General features: G+C 43.2%; 1 protein-coding gene across 3 annotated transcripts in view; it reads right to left on the bottom strand.

The window, feature by feature from the left end:
• Zfp82 (ZFP82 zinc finger protein) overlaps window positions 1–19,698 on the bottom strand; it is a 42,076-nt gene that overhangs the window by 20,479 nt on the left and 1,899 nt on the right. Inside the window, exons 2-5 of one of the 3 annotated variants that reach the window (XM_045153815.1) lie at window positions 10,682–10,751; window positions 5,387–5,513; window positions 4,336–4,431; window positions 79–1,468 (exon numbers count right to left, since the gene is read on the bottom strand). The exons of 1 other annotated variant lie outside the window; for it this stretch is intronic. In XM_045153815.1, the coding sequence (XP_045009750.1) occupies window positions 447–1,468; window positions 4,336–4,431; window positions 5,387–5,513; window positions 10,682–10,717 (1,281 nt within the window). In that variant the 5' untranslated portion in view covers window positions 10,718–10,751 and the 3' untranslated portion in view covers window positions 79–446. Of the gene's footprint in view, window positions 1–78; window positions 1,469–4,335; window positions 4,432–5,386; window positions 5,514–10,681; window positions 10,752–19,698 lie in introns of those variants that run through there. One more of the 3 variants, XM_045153816.1, reaches the window with a different exon arrangement.

Here is a 19,698-nt window from a genome sequence, read left to right as displayed (position 1 = left end):
CAAGAGTACATTTTTTTTATTCTTTTTTTTTTTTTTTTTTCGAGGTAGGGTCTCACTCTGGCTCAGGCTGACCTGGAATTCACTATGTAGTCTCAGGGTGGCCTCGAACTCTCAGAGATCCTCCTACCTCTGCCTCCCGAGTGCTGAGATTAAAGGCGTGCGCCACCACGTCTGGCTAAGAGTACATTTTGACATGAATTCTCTAATGTTTAAAGGTAAAGGGGCCAAAAGCATTGACTTTCTCAATGTTAGGCTAATAAAAGTCCAAGATCAAGAGAAGAATGAGCTCTTACTAACAGGCTTCTAGAATATATTCTATTCATAGGGTGTTTCTCTAGTATAGTTTTCTTCAGCTGAATAAACTGTAGTCAGGTAAAAGGTTTTTACAGTCTTCTATTTAGAGGGATTAAGTCTTAGGCTGTCTCACATTCCACCTGTTCTATTTGTCACCAGTACAAATTCTGATGCTGAACACGCTGTGCATCATAATTAAAGTTCTTTCCACAGTCCTTGTAGCCATAGGCTTTCTCATCAGCATGAATTCTGTGATGGCTGATAAGTTGTGAGCTCTGAGAATAGGCTTTCCCACATATCTTACATTCATAAGGTTTCTCTCCAGTATGAATTCTCTGATGCCTAGTAAGGTCAGAACCAGACCGGAACGCTTTCTCACACTCCTTACATTCATAGGGTTTTTCTCCTGTGTGGATTCTTTGATGTTTAATAAGTTGTGAACTCTGACTAAAGGCATTGCCACATTCCTTACATTCATAGGGTTTCTCTCCAGTGTGAATTCTCTGATGTTGAGTAAAATTTGAACCACTACTAAAGGCTTTCCCACATTCTTTACATTCATAGGGCTTCTCACCAGTGTGAATTCTCTGATGTCGAGTAAAGTTTGAACCACTACTGAAGGCCTTTCCACATTCCTTACATTCATAGGGTTTCTCACCTGTATGGATTCTGTGATGTCGAGTAAGGTCTGAGCCACAAATGAATGTTTTTCCACACTCCTTGCATTCAAAGGGTTTCTTGCCAGTGTGGATTTTCTGATGATGAGCAAGTCTTGAAGGATGTCTAAAGGCCTTGCCACAGTCTTTACATTCATATGGCTTCTCAATGGTATAAATTAATTGATGGGTAGTAAACTGTGAGCCATGTTGATAGTGTTTCCTATTTTCTTTACTTGCACAGTACTTCTCCTTATTATTCATAATATGTTGCAGTGTGAAGGGTGGATACTGGCTGAGAATGGCCATGTCTTCATGAGCTATCAGTTCACTAAAATGTCTCTCCCATGAGCCATGCTGCCTTTCAGCCTGGCCATTATAGTTCCAATACCCTCTGGAGCTAGAGCGCTGAAGGTCATGTCGTGGGTGTCTTCCTATCATCTCCCACTGCGCTGACTCTATTTCATAATTTTTATTCTTCAGAAATAATTTCTTGGCCTCACAACTTGACTCTAGAACTAGAAGAAAATATGAAAAAAAATCATTGGCATATTTATTACTTGGTAGAAATGAGAATTCAATAGATAAAGAGAGGGAGAAGCAGAAAGAAACAGAGGCAGATAGAGATTGGGCACCCAATGGCATCAACTTCCACAAACAAATTCCAGGCCATCCACCACCTGTGCATTTGGCTTACATGAGTACTGAGGAATCAAACCTAGGTCCTTTGGCTTTGCAAGCAAGCACCTTAACCACTAGGAAATCTCTCCTGCCCCTATCTTTGTGTTTGTTTTTTGAGGTAGGTTCTCTTTCTAGCCCAGGCTGACCTGGAATTCACTATGTAGTCTTAGGCTGCCCTTGAACTCACAGTGATCCTCCTACCTCTGCCTTCCACCTTCCAAATACTAGGATTAAAGGTGTGTGCCACCCCACCTAGCACATATTTATTTTTTAAAATATTTTATTTTTATTTATTTGATACAGAAAGAGAGAGAGAGAATGAATGGGCATGCCAGGACCTCCAGCCACTACAAACTCCAGATGCATGTGTACCACTGGCTAATATGGATCCTGGGGAATCCAGCATGGGTCCTTTGGCATTGCAGGCAAACACCTTAAGCACTAAGCCATCCCTTCGGCCCCACATATTTATTTTTAAGACAGGGTCTCATATATCCCAGGTTGACCTCAAACCCTCTTTGTTGCCAAAGATTAGCTTGAACTTCTGATCATCCTGCTTCCATCTTCTGAGTGTTAAGATTACAGGCTCACACCACCACACTCAGTTTATGCCATGCTGGGAGTCAAACCCAAGGCTGTGTGTGTGCTAGGTGACATCTACCAACTAAGCTCAACCACATCCTCTATAGAAGTAATTTACAGGGCTGGAGGGATGGCTTAGTAGTTAAGGCATTTGCCTGCAGAGCCAAAGGACCTAAGTTCAATTCCCCAGGACCTGCATTAGCCAGATGCACAAGGGGGCACATGCATCTGGAGTTCATTTGCAGTGGCTAGAGGTCCTGGCATGCCCATTCATATTCTCTCTCTTTCTCCCTCCCTCCCTCCCTCCCTCCTTCTTTCTCTGTCAAGTGAATAAATAAATTTTAAAAAATTTTTAAAAAGAAGTCATTTACAGACAGGTTAGGTTCTAGCCTCTGCTAGACTGACTATAAATCCTGTAGTATCACTTCTTTAACTTGTATACCTGAGCACCTCACACGTATCAGAACAGTATTAGCTACAAGTGTGAATAAGTATGAGGGTTTGGAACTCCTGAATCCAAAGGGAAGGGAGAGGAGAGAAAGGAAGAGAGGGAAGAAATAAAATGAGGCAGAAGAGGGGAAAGCAGGGAAGGGAGAAGAGACAAGGGGAGGGATAAGGAAATGAAAGAGAAAGGAAAGGAAGAAAAAGGGCTAGGAAAAATAAATAATTGGGCTGGAGCGATGGCTTAGCGGTTAAAGCACTTACCTTAGAAAGGACCCAGGTTTGATTCCCCAGGACCCACATAAGCCAGATGGACAAAGTGGCACATGCGTCTGTAGTTTGTTTGAAGTAGCTAGAGGCCATGGCATACCCATTCTCTTTATCTGCCTTGTTCTCTCTCGCTCGCTCGCTTGCTCTGTCTGTCTGTCTCAAATAATTTAAAAAAAAAAAAAGGGCTAGGGATGTAGCTCAATTGGTAGAGTTCTTGCCTGGTATGCAAACAGCCTTGGATAAACCAGGTTCAAGGTCACAAGGACAGTCATGAGCCCTAGGGTTGTAATGTCTACTGATGTCTGGCTAAATGTGTATACTATGCTCATCAAACTACCAAGTAAGCACTTCTGTTAATGTTCATATCCAAATATTAATGCTACTCTCACTTTTGGTTAGAGAAGGTTCTCTTTCCAGATGGCAGTTGGTGCTGAGAAGTGACAGAGGAATGCTCAGAACTGCAATAGCTATCACAACTTTCAAGGCTCAGGGTCCACTGAGGAAGAGGTGGCAGAAAGAATGTAAGAGCCAAAGGAAGGGTAGGACTCCTTACAATGTGCTCCTCCAGACACAAAATGGCGTGGATATCCATGACCTCACAGTGCCTGACACTACCTACACAAGACCATCATAATAGGAGGAAAAGATCATGACATCAAAATAAAAGACATACTGATTGAGAGGGGGAGGGGATATGATGGAGAGTGGAGTTTCAAAGGGGCAAGTGGGGGGAGGGAGAGAATTATCATGGGATATTATTTACAATTATGGAAGTTATCAATAAAAAAATAAAAATTAAAAAAAGTTCAAGGTCATCATTGGCTATATAGAGTGTTTAAGGCCAGTCTGGGATATATGAGACACTGTATGAAAATAAAGAAGTCTTTGACGTTATAGGAAAATACATACTTTCCAGAAGTGGTAGTGCATACCTTTAGACCCAGCGTTTGGAAGGCAGACATAGGAGGACTGCCATTGAGTTTGAAGCCAACCTGAGACTACATAGTGAATTCCTGGTTAGCCTGGGCTAGAGTGAGACCCTACCTTGAAAAAAAATTATATACATACATACATGCATACATACATACATATATATGTAGTGGAAAGTGATGCTTTTGCAAGACTAAATAGAAAAAGGATGAGAAACTTGAACAAAACTGGATCCTAAATATGGGTAGATTGTTAGAAAGGGCAAAAGAGGGTGCCAGCTAGTGAACAGAGATGTATCAAGAGAAAAGCAGGCACTGTGTAATAGGTAAGGGGAAAGGTAAGATCTTTGAAAGGCCAAGCTGAAAAACTCTTATATGTGTACAAAAGGCCTAAAGCTTTTCAGGGAGCCTACCTGACAGCATGTCAAGGAAATGGCATCTCTACTGACCACCTTAAACCATTACCTTCTGTGCCCACTTACCTGGCCACTGGCCTCTTGTCAGATTTCCATCAACCAACCAGGGCTCCTTCCCTTGCTCCAAGTACGAGATTACATTTGGCTTAGAAATGAGATGTCCTTACAAAAAAAAAAAAAAAAAAAAAAAAAAAAAGCAATAAACAGTAGGGCATTTTGGTGCACACCTTTAATCCCAGCACTTGGGAGGTAGGAGTAGGAGGATCGCAGTGAGTTCAAGGCCAGCCTGGGACTACATAGTGAATTCTAGGTCAGATTGGGCTAAAGTGAGACACTGCCTTAAAAAAAAAAAGAAAAAGAAAAAGAAAAAGAAAAAGAAAGAAAGATATAGTAGTAGTAAGAATGAGGACTAAAAGAAGCAGCAGTAGCAGTAAGAATGAGGGCTGGAGAGATGGCTTAGTTGTTAAGGCTTGCCTAAGAGCCCAGGTTCAATTCTCCAGGACACACATATGCCAGATTCACAAGGTGGCACATGCATCTGGAGTTCATTTGCCAAGGCTATAGGCCCTGGCATGCCCATTCTCTTTCTCCTTCTTTCTCTCTCAAATAAATAAAAGTAAAATGTAAAAAAGAAATGAAATGAAATGAAGTAATGAGAGAAATACAGACTGAGAATGTCTCAGAATTCAAATCCTTCATTGTGAAGAAAGATAAATTTAGCAGTAAGAGTGATGGAAAGTAAGAGACATGAAACATAGGAGATCCGTAATGCTTTTGATAATACAACCTTCCTTTTTTTTTTTTTTTTTCTCTCTCTCTCTCAAGGCAGGGTCTCGCTGTAGCCCAGGCTGACCTGGAATTCACTATGTAGTCTCAGGCTGGCCTCCAACTCACAACAATCCTCCTACCTCAGCCTCCCGAGTATGGAGATTATAGGCTTGAGCCATCACACCCAACTCAGCTTCCTATTTCTAACTTTACAATATTCAGAACATTCTGTAGGGGCTGGATGGAAACATGTAGAACTCCAGTGGCTTTTCAAAGGTGGGTGAGCATTTCACATAAAGAAAATAGACCTTCAAAAGGGTCTGGATATATTATGGACAGAGGTCCTTACCCACTGACAGCAGGTGGCTGTAATTCTCCAACATCACATCTCTGTACAAATCTCTCTGATCTTCAGTCAGACATCCCCACTCCTCCTGAGAGAAGTCAATATGAACATCACTGAACATTACTGCCTCCTAGAACAACAACCATGCATTACCTGATTAGTGAAAGAAGCATTTGTGCAGGAAAGACAATGACAAGGAAAGAAAGAGAAGCTCAAGTGAGTAAATGTGTGCGTGTGAGTGTCTGACAGCAAGGGAGGACACCAGGGCCACTGTGCTGCCACATGCACCCCGTCTCCTGCAGACAGCAGTGCCTGTGCTTAGTGACATTCTCCCATAATCCAAATGGGGAGGGGAAGACCTACATGAATCTGTACACACACTGCCTCACGGGACTCTTGCCAAACTGCACGTCTTCACTCTCACATGATCTTCCTTCTCAGCTGCTCAAATAACTGAGACAAATTTCAGAACAGCAAAGAAAGACAGAACATTAAAAAATATCCAGACAGAGAGAAGGTCATATAAAAAGCATTAGGAATCAGAGGGGCAGGGGAATTCTCAAGAACATTTCTGAGGGACTGAAGGGATGGCTTAGCAGTTAAGGCATTCACCTGTGAAGCCAAAGGACCCAGGTTCAATTCCCCAGGACCCACATAAGCCAGATGCACAAGGGGCACATGCATCTGGAGTTTGTTTGCAGTGGCTACAGGCCCTGGTATGCCCATTCTCTCTATATATGTCTCTCTTCTCTCTCTCTCTCTGCTTGCAAATAAATAAAAGTAAGAAATAAAATAAAATACTTCTGAGGCTTGATGTGGTGGCGCACGCCTTTAATCCCAGCACTCGGGAGGCAGAGGGAGGAGGATCGCCTTGAGTGCAAGGCCAACCTGAGACCACATAGTGAATTCCATTGTCAGCCTGGGCTAGACTGAAACCCTACCTCGGAGGGGGGAAAAAATACTTCTGAAAGCAAGAAATAGAACAATTTAATATGCCATTGGAAAATAAATTATAAACTAGAATTCTAGAACTAAACTATCATTCCAAGATTAAGGAAGTGACAAACACACAAGGGTTTGAGCACAATTTCCTAGAAAACTAGTGGAGGAGCTGTGCCAAAACAGAGGGTATGGGATACAGAACACAGAAAGATGTTGAGGCCAGCCTGGGCTACACAACAAACAATGTCCCACCTTTGAAAAAAGGAAAGTAAAAACAAAAAATAAAAATAAAAACAAATAAAAAAAAGAAAAAAAGGAAAGTAGAAGCCTTTAATCCCAGCACTGGAGAGGTAGGAGGATCACCATGACTTCGAGGCTACCCTGAGACTACATAGTGAATTCCAGGTCAGCCTGGAGTAGAGTGATACCGTACCTCCAAAAACCAAAAAAGAAAAAGAGACAGAGAGTAGAAGTGAGTGAAGGAAGGAAAGGGAGGAAGGACAGAAAGGGAAGGGAATAGAAAAAAGAAATTGTTCCAAACCTAATGAAGGAGGTTAAGAGAAAGCTATCTTCTTTTAGGTAGTTTCTGTTATTATGTTATTAGAGATTGAGGCCCAGAGAGAACCAGGAGATGCTACTCCACATGCTACCTCGTCCTGGCACAAGAACAGAACTCTTGGCAGAAACAGAAATCTTGTCTGATTTGAGACTGATCTACAGTGCCCCTTGCTGTCCACAGACTAGCATGCTACCTAGACAGAGGACCCAGGTGGGCTGCCCCTGGGATCTGCCCTCCAAATCTACAAAACCAACAGGGTCTTCACCTTGCATATAAAGGCTGCTCTGCTCAGCTCTGCTTTGCCTGCCTTCACTTGGGCCACAGGGATTCACGAGACCACCCAGTGAGCGTAAAACTGTTTTTTGGTCTGGGGAACTTTTCTGCTTGCCTCTACTGTATAGTGTGGGGTAACATCCCACTTTTATTACATGCATGAATTTCCTGTACTCTCTCAATCTACCATGTGTATATTTCCCTTAAACTCCAGATCTACCACGGGGGTGCTTTCACTAATTCTAGGATTGCCACCTGTGTAATTTCTTTAAACTTGGGTAATCATGAGTGTAACTCTCTTCATTAATCATTTCTCCTCTGAATCTTTTGATCTCTGCTTTGATATTTTATCTCTTACTTTTTCTTGAGCCTCACCATTTACCCTTGTAACTCCCCTCTATGTACTTGTAATTCTACCTTTCCTTGACAGCCTCAGTTTAATTCCCCTTGACATGCTTGTGGCTCTATTCCAGGTTTTTGCAAAAACCTCAACTTCTCTTAAATGAACCTTAGAGACTATGTCCTACTTCTACATGAGTGTTTCCTACTTCCCATGCGTTTACAATTCTGCTCTAGCCTTCCTAAATCCTACTCTCCCTTAAATAAACCCCACAATTTGTGATTTCTCCCTAAATAAACTTAGTAATTCATAATTTATCCTTCTTGAGTCCATCTTCATCAATTTATTGTTAAAGGTAAAATAGAACCCATATTTGGGTTTCGTTTGACCCCTCTTGAGCCCCCAAATCCTGCATCATTAGTCTAGGCCAGACTGTTCATTTATTTATTTATTTGAGACATAGGGAGAGAGAATGGGCACATCAAGGCTTTTAGCCACTGCAAACAAACTCCAGCCACATGGTCTACCTTGTGCATCTGGTTTATGTGGGACTTGGAGAATTGAACCTACCATTCTGCTGATTTTTTAATTCTCATGAAAACTTCTTTTTATTTATTTTTTTAATTTTTATTTATTTATTTGAGAGTGACAGAGAGAAGAAGAGGCAAATAGAGAGAAAGAGAGAGAATGGGCACGCCAGGGCCTCCAGCCACTGCAAAAGAAATCCAGGCGCGTGCGCCCCCTTGTGCAACTGGCTAATGTGGGTCTGGGAAGTTGAGCCTCGAACCAGGGTCCTTGGGCTTCACAGGCAAGTGCTTAACCACTAAGGCATCTCTCCAGTCCTCATGAAAACTTCTTTACAAAAAATTACTATTGTTGGGTGTTGCAGTCAGGTTCACTTGGTAGAAATCGCCCAACCAAGATCAGCTTGTGAGTAAAAGAGGTTTATTTTGGCTTACAGGCTCTAGGGGAAGCTCCACAATGGCAGGGGGAAACCATGGCATGAGCAGAGGGTGGACATCACCCCCTGGCCAACATAAGGTGGGCCATAGCAACAAGAGAGTATCAAACACTGGCATGGGGAAACTGGATATAATACCCATAAGCCAGTCCCCAACAATACACTCCTTCCAGGAGGTGTTAATTCCCAAATCTCCAAAAGCTGGGATCCTAGCATTCAGAACACCTAAGTTTATGGGAACACCTGAATCAAACCACTAATTCCATCCCTGGCACCCATAAACTGATAACCATACATGATATAAAATACAATGCATTCAGTCCAACATTGTAAGTCCCCATAGTTTTTATCAATCCCAATGATGTTCAAACATTCCCATAATCCAAGGTCTTTTAACAGAACCATAATACCAAAAAATAAAAATAAAAATCCCCCCAAAACCCATAATGACACAGAATAAACACACTGCAAAAGATGGAATTGAGCATAGCAAAGAAAGATTCAACCAATACAAGATTTAAAACAACCAGGGCAAACATGAAACTCTGTAGCTCCAAGTCTAACAACTCTAGCCAATAACAAATCTCCAAGTCCGATAACTCTAACCAGCAACAAGTCTCTAGCATTCCAATTCTGCCCCTCCAGCTAGGCTATTCAGAGTCCTGGCAAACTTCATCCAGGGCCAGCAGCTCCTTAGCAGCCATCTTGTGATCCCGGCATCTCCATTGGGTCTCCACTGCAACCCATAGTTCATCCTCATGGTACCATGGAGTCTCCATACAGGCAACTGGCAAAGCTCTTTCTCACCCTCATAAACCAAACCTCACAGTCCATGGCTCTTACTGCATTCAGGTCTTTCAACTCTGACCAGAATAGTCCATCAAGCTGTACTTACAGCACTGCAAGGCATCTCTTAGGCCAAGGTTTCAAATCCTTCCACATTCCTCTTGAAAATCAGCTCCAAAAGGCTAAAGCCACACAGTCAGGTGTCTAGCAGCAATCCCACTCCTTGGTACCACTTTACTGTTGCAGTCAGGTTCACACTGTTAGCAGAAATCACCCAACCAAGAGAAGCTTGTGGGGGAAAAAAAAAAGGTTTATTTTGGCTTACACACTTGAGGGGCAGTTCCACGATGGCAGGGGAAAATGATGGCATGGGCAGAGGGTGGACATCACACCCTGGCCAACATGAGGTGGACAACAGGAACGGGAGAGTGTGCCAAACACTAGCAAGGGGAAACTGGCTATAACACCCATAAGCCCACTACCAATAACACACTGCCTCCAAGAGGCATTAATTTCCAAATCTCCATCAGCTGGGAACCTAGCATTCAGAACACCTAAGTTTATGGGGACACTTGAATTAAACCACCACATTGGGCATACTGGTACATGCCTTTTTTTTTTTAGTTCCAGCACACAGGAGACTAAGATAGGAGGAGTGCTGTGAGTTCAAGGCCAGCTGGGCTAGAGTGAAACCATGGCCTCAAAAACAAACAAACAAAAAACCAAACTAGTTATCCAACCACTTGGCTAGCAATAAAATAAGATTGGAAAAGTTCTACAATGCTTATCCTTTTTTTTTTTTTTTCCACAACAGAAAGGTTGCTACAAATACTCTTTCCTTTAAGGAACGGTAAGGATACTCCAGCACTGCTTATAAGTAAACTATCGGGAAGTGTTATTTTTGTTTTTAACATTTTTAACTATTTGAGAATGAGAAAGAGAGAAAGACAAGAGAGTGAGGAAAGAGAGAATGGATGCACCAGAGCTTCGTACCACTGAAAAAACAACCCTAGATGCATGTAGCACTTTGTGTATCTGGCTTTATGTGGATACTGGGGTACTGAACCTGGACCAGCAGGCTTTTCAAACAAGTGCCTGTAAACTGGTAAGCCCTCTCCCCAGCCCTGGAAGTGGTTTTTGTTGTTGTTGTTGTTTGTTTGTTTGTTTGTTTGTTTTTTGTTATTTTTAATTTCCCCAGGCATGGTGGTGCACATCTTTAATCCCAGCACTAGGGAGGCAGAGGTAGTAGGATTACTGTGAGTTCGAGGCCACCCTGAAACTACATAATAAATTCCAGGTCAGCCTGGGCTAGAGCAAGACCCTATCTTGGCCAGGGGTTGGGGGAAGAATTAACACCACAAAGCATCATGGTAAGAAAACAAATGCACTGATGTTCAAGAAAAAAAGGACTCTGAGTAAACAGAAGCAGAATCTCACCTGAGCCATGGACTTGATCATTGTAGAAAAGGACATCCTCTGTGTTACTCTTGTGTGGAAAAGAATAGAGCTGGCAAAGGCAAAGAAGACGTGTGAGACTCCACCTGACTGACAGTTTCCAGAATGATCACTCCCCATCGATTCATCCCCCAAACAGTAGAGGGGAATCAGTGAGAAGGAGCAGGTCTGTCATCATTCCTAACTCCAAAAAGCCCTTAGCATGGACTTTGGTAGGTTGCATGTGCCTTCCTACCAAAAAATAAACTTTGCCAGGCCTGGTGGAACATGCCATTAGTCCTTACTCTCAGAAAGCAGAGATAGGAAGAGCACTGTCAGTTTGAGGCCATCCTGAGATTACAGAGTGAATCCCAGGTCAGTCTGGGTTAGAGTGAGATAATCCCTCAAAAAATAAAAACAAGGGGCTGGAGAGATGGCTTAGTGGTTAAGGCATATGCCTACAATGCCAAAGGACCCAGGTTCAACTCCCCAGGACCCACATAAGCCAGATGCACAAGGTGGCACATGCGTCTGGAATTTGTTTGCAGTGGCTCTAGGTCCTGGCATGCCTATTCTCTCTCACTGTCTCTCTTCTCTCTCTCCCTCTCTCTCTCTCTCTCTCTCTCTCTCTCTCTCTCTCTCTCTCTCTGCGCTTGCAAATAAATAAAATTTTAAAAAATAAAAATAAACAGTTAGGCTGGGCAGATGGCTCAGTGGTTAAAGGCAAAGCCTGCAGGTCTAAGTTCAATGACTCACTACCCACATAGAGCCAGATCCACAAATGGTGCATGAGTCTGAGTTCATTTGCAGCAGAGAGGCCTGGCGTGCCCATACTATTTCCCTCCCTCCCCCTTCTCTCTCTTTCTCACAAACACACAAAGACACACACACACACACATACACACACACTTATTTTATAAGCTGGCCATGGTGGTATATATCTATAACTCCAGGACTAAGTAGGCTGAGGCAATAGGATTGCTGTAAGTTTGAGGCCAACCTGGGCTACCTAGCAAGTTACCAGGTGAGCCAGAGCAGCATAGTGAGACACTATCTCAAAGAAAAACAAACGCAAAATTAAAATTTTCTTTTCTACTATTAATTTTTGAGATAGGGTCTCATGTAGCCTAACTTGGACTTGAACTGGTCAGGCAGCTGAGGAAGACCTTGAACTTCTAATTCTACTCTGCAGTACAGGCCTGCACCACGCCACCCAGTTTATGTGCTCCTGGGGAGAGAAAACAAGGCTTCATGCATGCTGGGCAAGCACTCTACCAACCGAGTACAACCAACAACCTAAAATTCTCCCAGGGCTGTCCTGACCAGGAAACAATTCCCTTGCTTAGTTGGAGATGCCTTTTGCAATGAACAGGTCTTGACTTATAACTAAAACTCAGAAAAACCAAACAAAATAGTGTTAATTACCCAGAAGTTCTATCTTCTAAACCTGTGTCAACACAACCTGTTAGTCTGTGAATGGGGTCAGCTTACTACTCACTCTAGACAGACTATGCTGGGTTTGGGTTGGAACTGAAGGTGTCAGTATGAACTGGTGGCTTAAAAATCAAGAGAGGGAAGCTGGGCATGGCAGCACATGACTTTAATCCCAGCACTTTGGAGGCAGAGGTAGAAGAAGTGCCATGAGTTCAAGGCCACCCTGAGACTACATAGTGAATTCCAGGTCAGCCTGAGCTAGAGTTTGACCCTATGTGAAAAACAAAAACAAAAAAATAAAAATAAAAAAATCAAGGGAAGGGCTAGAGGGATGGTTCAGCAGTTAAAAGTGCTTCTTGCAAAACCTGATGCCCTGGGTTCAATTCCCTAGTACCCATGTAAAGCCAGATACACAAAGTGGTAAATGTGTCTGGATTTCTCTTGCAGTGGCAAGAGGCCCTACTAGACCCATACTCATTCTCTCTCTGTATCTAACTTTTTTTTCTCTCTTTCTCAAATAAATAAAATTTAAAGAAAAAATTGAGGGGGTTTCAACAGACAAACCCCAGATAAATATAAATTGTATAGACGCGCACACACACACACACACACACACACACACACACACTGTTTATTTTGACAAGGTAGGGTCTCACTCTAGTCCAGGCTGACCTGGAACTCACTCTGTAGTCCTAAGCTAGCCACAAACTCGCAATGTCTCCTATCTCTGCTTCCCAAGTACTGGGACTATAGTACTGAGCACACCAAGTGTCCACATCTTGATTGTAAATTCATTAAACTAGGGGACCTTGAAGAAACTGGTGATTCCAAGGCTGGAAGAAGAAAAATACGTCTTGTGTGGGGGAAGGTAGGAATGCATGTACAAAAGTGTTCATGCATGTATGGAGGCCAGAGGTCAAATGTCTAGTGTCTTCCTCAATCATTCTCCACCCACCTCCCCCCTTTTTTTGGTAGTCTTGCTCGAGCCCAAGCTGACCTGGAATTCATTATGCAGTATCAGGCTGGCCTCAAACTCACAGCAATCCTCCTATGTCTGCCTCCTGAGTGTTGGGATTAAAGGTGTGCACCAACACTCCTGGCTCCCCCTTATTTTTTGAGACAGGGTCTCTCACTGACCCCAGAGCTCACAGAATCATCTAGACTAGTCAGCTAGCAAGCTCCAAGGATCCTCCTGTCTTCTTCCCAGTACTGGTATTATAGTCAGGTACATCCAGCTTTTATGAGGGTTCTGGTGATCTGAACTCAGGTCCTTACACATGACCATCTCAGCCATATCCCCAGCCCCCTAGAATAGCTTATAATGCCAGAAAGCAAGAAAAGGGGCTAGAGGGATGGCTTAGCTGTTAAGGTGTTTGCCTGCAAAGCCAAAGGATCCAGGTTCAGTTCCCCAGGACCCACGTTATCCAGATGCCAAGGGGATGCATGTGTCTGGAGTTTGTTTGCAGGGGCTGGAGGCCCTGGCACACCCATTCTCTCTCTCTCCTTCTGTCAAATAAATAAATTAAATTAAAAAGCAAGAAAAGGCTACAAATAAGACATTTGAAGTGACATTTTGAAAGTCCCAACTTAAAGAGCTCCTTATGTCCAAATCTTGGAAACAAAAGGAAAAACTTAATAATGGAATAAAACTCATGGAAAAATAAATTCTCTTTAGTCCATAAACTATATACATTCAGTGAACAGATAGCTCTATCTTACAGAATTTGAATTTACTCTCAAAACATAATCATTAGTTAAACATTACATATCAGATTATAAAAAGCTTATATAATTAATGGGTTATAGCCTGATGAAGGCTGGGAAGATGGCCCAGTGTTTAAAGGAACTTGTTTGCAAGGCCTGCAGGCTGGCTTTCCCCAGTACCCATGTAAAGCTAGATATACAACATGGCACATGCATCTGGAGTTCATTTGTAGTGGCAAGAAGCCCTGGTGCACCCATACCTTCTCTCTCCCTCTCAAATAAACAAATAATTTTTTTAAAACAGGCCTCCTTAAGACATGTTGGCCCCCTTTCTAATAATTAGGATTCTACAATAAGAGAAAACAACCATAGATGTCAGGATGATTATTTTCAAATACACACACACACACACACACACACACACACACGACTGTGACCAAAGGTCATGTAGGTCAAAAGACTTCTACTGGAAACAATGGTGAGTCCTTTCCAAGTTATGTCAAAACATCATTATACTCCAACCATAAGATTGGTCTGCTACTAAATAAGTCCTGAGGCCAGAAGTACACTGGACAGCCCCTAATGGCACCCATTGTCTGTGGTACCAACCTCTGGCCCTAGCTACTCCCAGAATGGATTTCCTTGGATACAAGGGTGACAAACAAACAAAAATCCTGAGAGTGCCCAGCCAATGTACTGGTTTTAAAACACCAACAGACTACAAATGTTTTTCAATGGCAGGATCAGTGAGTTTGTTTTTACTCCATCTACAGGCTTAAATGATGTCATATGGGGCTGGAGAGATGGCTAAGCATATAAGGCTCTTACTTGCAAAGCCAAAGGACCCAGGTTCAATTCTCCAGTACCCATCTAAGCCAGATGCAAGGGGTGGCACACACATCTGGAGTTTGTCTGCAGTGGCTAGAGGCCCTGGCATTCTTTCTCTCTATCTACCTCTTTCTCTCTCTCTCAAATAAACAAATATATATATATATATATATATATATATATATATATTTGTCTTTTGTGGTAGGGTGTCACTCTAGCTCAGATTGATCTAGAATTCACTATGTAGTCTCAAGGTGGCCTCGAACTCACAGTGATCCTTCTACCTCTGCCTCCTCAGTGGTGGGATTAAAGACGTGCGCCACCAGGCCCAGCTAAAAAAAAATTTTTTTAAAGATGTTATATGGCAAAAAAAAAAAAAAAATCCTCAAAAATTTTTAAATAGGGCTGGAGAGATGACTTAGCAGTTAAGGCACATGCCTGTGCAGCCTAAGGACCCTGGTTCGATTCTCCAGGTCCCACATTAGCCAGATGCACAAGGGGCACATGCATCTGGAGTTCGTTTGCAGTGGCCAGAGGCCCTGGTGTGCCCATTCTCACTCTCTCTCTCCCCCCTCCCTCTCTCTGTCTCTAATAAATAAATAAATAAAAATAAGAGCTTTTAAATAGAAGCCTTTAAATAACGCAGCTGAGGAAATCATCCTTCTAAATACTTAGGTTCAAATGATAAAAAGGCTATTATACAAAATATGGTGTACTTGTCATTATTAAGGTTAAATGTTGTGTGTATATTCCTGATAACCATTAATATCTCATCTGCTTTACAAGCTATACAGACACAGATTCAGACCATGTCAGACACCACCGTGCCCTTCGGTGAACACTTATGGTACAAGAGCTCAGTCGGCTCATGCTCAGATGGTCCTGAGACAGTTTAGCTCCATGTACCTGGGCTCCCTCGAATGCTCTCCAAGGCTTAAAAGTCTACAAGAATGGAAATCCTAAAGTTGACCAATTTGCTGTTTGTCCACTTCCCTTTAACTCCTTGCTTTTATTCTTTCTTTCAGGACTATCTTCCTGCACTCCATCAATATACTTTTGGAGTCCCTTAGATAGCCTTCCCCTCTGGGACGGCCTCTTAACTGCACTTACTTTAGGACCCCACTCAGCTGGAAGCAGTTAAAGACTGCCCAGTCATTGTCCTCTTTCTTCTAAAAGCAGTTACAGTGCCTTCTCCAGAGAGGGGAATAAGAGGGAGTCAGGTAGTTTTGTGAGGCAGCTAGGGTGACTGGGACCCTGAGAGGAAAGGCAGGGATGTCTGCCCTCCCAATCTGCAATCTTCACTCACTGGAGACCAAAGGATGATCTGACTCCTTATCTCTTGCCCAAAGGAGTTCCCTAGATCTGTTTTTTTCTTACATTTCCCTGGAAGGGAGGTCCCCTTTCCTACAATGTAATTCTAACATTGTGGTTGATCAAGTTCAGCCCCCAGAACTTGGCATCATGGCTGGCCTTTTCCTGAGACAGCCCCTAGCCCAGACCAACGAACACTCAGTCTGGTACACCTGAGCCAGAATGTAAAGCCCAGTACAGTAAGGTCATAAATACATTTACGAAGGAAGGGCAACTTCTCTTCATGGCCCGTTCATCACTTGTGAACTGCCAGGTTCTGGTGAGTCTCCCCGTGACCCCTACTCCTACATAGGTTCTTTTCCTTCTCCTGCCCTCCACATGGCAGGAGCCCTTGGTGCTTTCTTTTATTTCCTTTCTGACCCTCTTTTTTATGGCTTTTTCCAGGCCCTCTCCACACACTCTCAGATGGTGTGGGTATGTTCATTTTCCTTCCCTTGGTTCTGAACTTCCCTCAATAAACATAATAATTTAATAATCATTAAAAAGGCCTGATGAGACTAGGCTTTTTGCAGAACCTCAAAGTCACTAAGGGGCTTAGGAGATGGCTCCCTTGGTGAACTGACCTAGTTTGGGAGCCCCAGCACCCACATACAAGCCATAGCACCTGTAATCCCAGCAAAGGGGACAGAAACAGGAGAATCCCAGAGCTCTTGCCTGGGTAGCCTTGCAAAATCAGTAATCTCTGGAGAGCAATCAAGGATGACAGTGAAGGTCAGCCTCTGGCTCCCTACTCACATGCCACATGTGCACAATTCCACGTACACACGAAGTCCAAGAACAGATAAAATAGGGGCTCGGGAGATGGCTCAGCAGTTAAAGACACTTGCTTACAAAGTCTAATAGCTTAGATTCAATTCCCAAGTGCAAGCGCCTAGCTTTTGTTGGGTGTGCCCACACACACATGCAGGTCAGTTGGTAGAATGTGTTGTGTGAAACTTTTTCTGGGGAGACACCAACAAGCACCCACACCCCCTCAAGTAGGGCACTGTTGTAGACAGCTTCAGGTCACTGGGATGAACTTCCAAACCAGGCACAGTTATGGGAGGAAGGGATTTATTGAAGCTTACAGATAGACAGGAAGTTCCATAATGGCAGAAGCAGCTGGTCCACATTCACAGGTCCACACAAAAAATACCACCAGCAGCATCACAAGCAAGCACATGTCAAGAACACTAGCAAAACTGAGGCACTTTGCATCCCTTTAAATGGGAATTCCAGGTCCACCCCCACACCTTTGGGCTGGACCCTAGGATCCACTCACAATGACACCTCCTCCAGCCAGATGGCTGGATATTTAAGTCACAAACTTGAATAAAACTCCTGTGTCAGGGTGGAGAGATGGCTTAATGGTTAAGGCGCTTGACTGCAAAGCCTAAGGACCCAGGTTTGATTCCCTAGGACCCACATAAACCAGATGCACAAGGTGGCCAGGCATGGTGGCAGACGCCTTTAATCCCAGCACTCAGGAGGCAGAGGTAGGAGGATCACTGTGAGTTCAAGGCCACCCTGAGACTACATAGTTAATTCCAGGTCAGCCTGAGCGAGAGTGAAACCCTACCTAAGAAAAAAAAAAAATCACAAAGGTTGTTTATCCTGAAGGACAGTGTCACACAGGAGTGCTTGCCTAGCATGAAGCCCTGGACTCAATCCCAGCACCATATAAACCAGGTGTGGTTATTTAAGCCTATAATGTCATTACTTGGGAAGCAGAAACAGGAGGATTAGGAGTTCAAGGTTATCCTCAATTACTAAGAGTTCAAAGCCAAACTCTGTTACAGAAGACCCTGTCTCAAAAAAGAAAAAAATTGGAATAGTGATTGTGGAAAAGAAATAATTGATAAGTGGGCATAAGAGAGTCATGTGGGATCCTGGCAAAGTTTCTGCTTGTCTGTTTAAAAAAAAATTATTCCGGGTGTGGTGGCGCACGCCTTTAGTCCCATCACTTGGGAGGCAGAGGTAGAAGGATCACCATGGGTTCAAGGCCACCCTGAGACTACATAGTGAATTACAGGTCAGCCTGAGCTACAGCAAGACCCTACCTCAAAAAAACAAAAAATAATACTTATTTAGTTGTGAGCACATGGGTGCAACAGGGCCTCTTGTTACCACAAATGAACTAAAGATACATGTACCAATTTGTACATTTGGCTTTGCATGGGTACTGGGAAAATGAACCAACCCAGGCTGGCAGGCTTTGCAACCAAGCACCTTTAACCACTGGGCCATTTCCCCAGCCCTGTATGTTTTTGAGACAAAATTTCATTATGTAGCCCTGCATGGCCTCCAATTTACAATCCTCCTGCCTCAGCCTCCCAGTCCTGGAATTAAGGAATGCACTAACTTGCTTGGCCATGGAAAGGTTCTTTATGTTGATTTAGGAGAGTATTACACACTTATGCACTTAACATTTAATTACATTACTATATGTGCTATCCTTCATAAATTTTTTTTTCCTTGCAGTGTTCAGGATTGAACTCAAGGCCTTGCACACACACTTCATCATGGCACTCCAGCTGCAGTCCTTGTTTTTTCTTTTTTTAAAAAATTTTTTTGTTTATTTTTATTTATTTATTTATTTATAAAGAGAGCGAGAGAGAGAGAGAATGGGCATGCCAGGGCCTCCAGCCACTGCAAACGAACTCCAGATGCATGCGCCCCTTGTGCATCTGGCTAACATAGGTCCTGGGGAATCGAGCCTCAAACCGGAGTCCTTAGGCTTCACAGGCAAGTGCTTAACGGCTAAGCCACCTCTCCAGCCCTGTTTGTTTTTTCTTTTGTCTTTGAGGCAGGGTCTCATTTTAGTTCAGGCTGACCTGGATCTCTGTAGACCCAGGCTGGTGTTGAACTCAGTGATCCTCCAGCCTCACACGACCACATATCAGCAAGTTCTAGGCTTTTTGAAACATGGTCATGCTATGCAGCCCTGGTGCATCAAACTTCACAGAACTTGCCATCCTCCTACTTCTGCATGTGCCACCATGCCCTAAAAGGCATAATTTTTAATATTTAATTTATTTATTTGCAAGCAGAGAGAGCGTAAGAGTGAGTGAGAGAGACAATGAGCACACCAGGTAATGGTGCCACTGCAAACAAACTCCAGATGCATACAACGCTTTGTGCATCTGGCTTTACATAGGTACTGAAGAATCAAACCCAGGTAGGTCATTAGGCTTTGCAGGCAAGTGCCTTAACCACTGAGCCACCATCTCCCCTGCCCAAGGTTTTCTTTCTTTTTATTTTATTTTATTTTATTTTGGTTTTTCAAGGTAGGAGCTCACTGTAGCTCAGGCTGACCTGGAACTCATTATGTAGTCTCAGGGTGGCTTCGAACTCATGGTGATCCCTCTACCTCTGCCTCCTGAGTGCTGTGATTAAAGGTGTGCACCACCACACCCGGCTACCAAGGTTTTCTTTTTAATTATATTTTACAGAGAGAGAGAAAAAAAGAGAATATGAGAACTGGCATGCCAGGGGCTCAACCTCTGCATTCGAACTCCAGATACTTGTGTCATCTAGTGGACATGTATGACCTTGCGCTTGCCTCACCTTTTGTGTGTCTGGCTTATGTGGGATCTGGAGAGTCAAACATGGGTCCTTAGGCTTCACAGGCAAGCATGCCTTAACAGCTAAGCCATCTCTCCAGCCCCCTTCTCTTTTATTTACATTTATGACTGTGTATGTGT

Source organism: Jaculus jaculus, chromosome 7, assembly GCF_020740685.1.
Source record: "Jaculus jaculus isolate mJacJac1 chromosome 7, mJacJac1.mat.Y.cur, whole genome shotgun sequence".
Classification (NCBI taxonomy): Eukaryota; Metazoa; Chordata; class Mammalia; order Rodentia; family Dipodidae; genus Jaculus; species Jaculus jaculus.
Note: the sequence above shows the minus strand (reverse complement) of the source record. Positions and strands in the feature narration are given on the sequence as shown.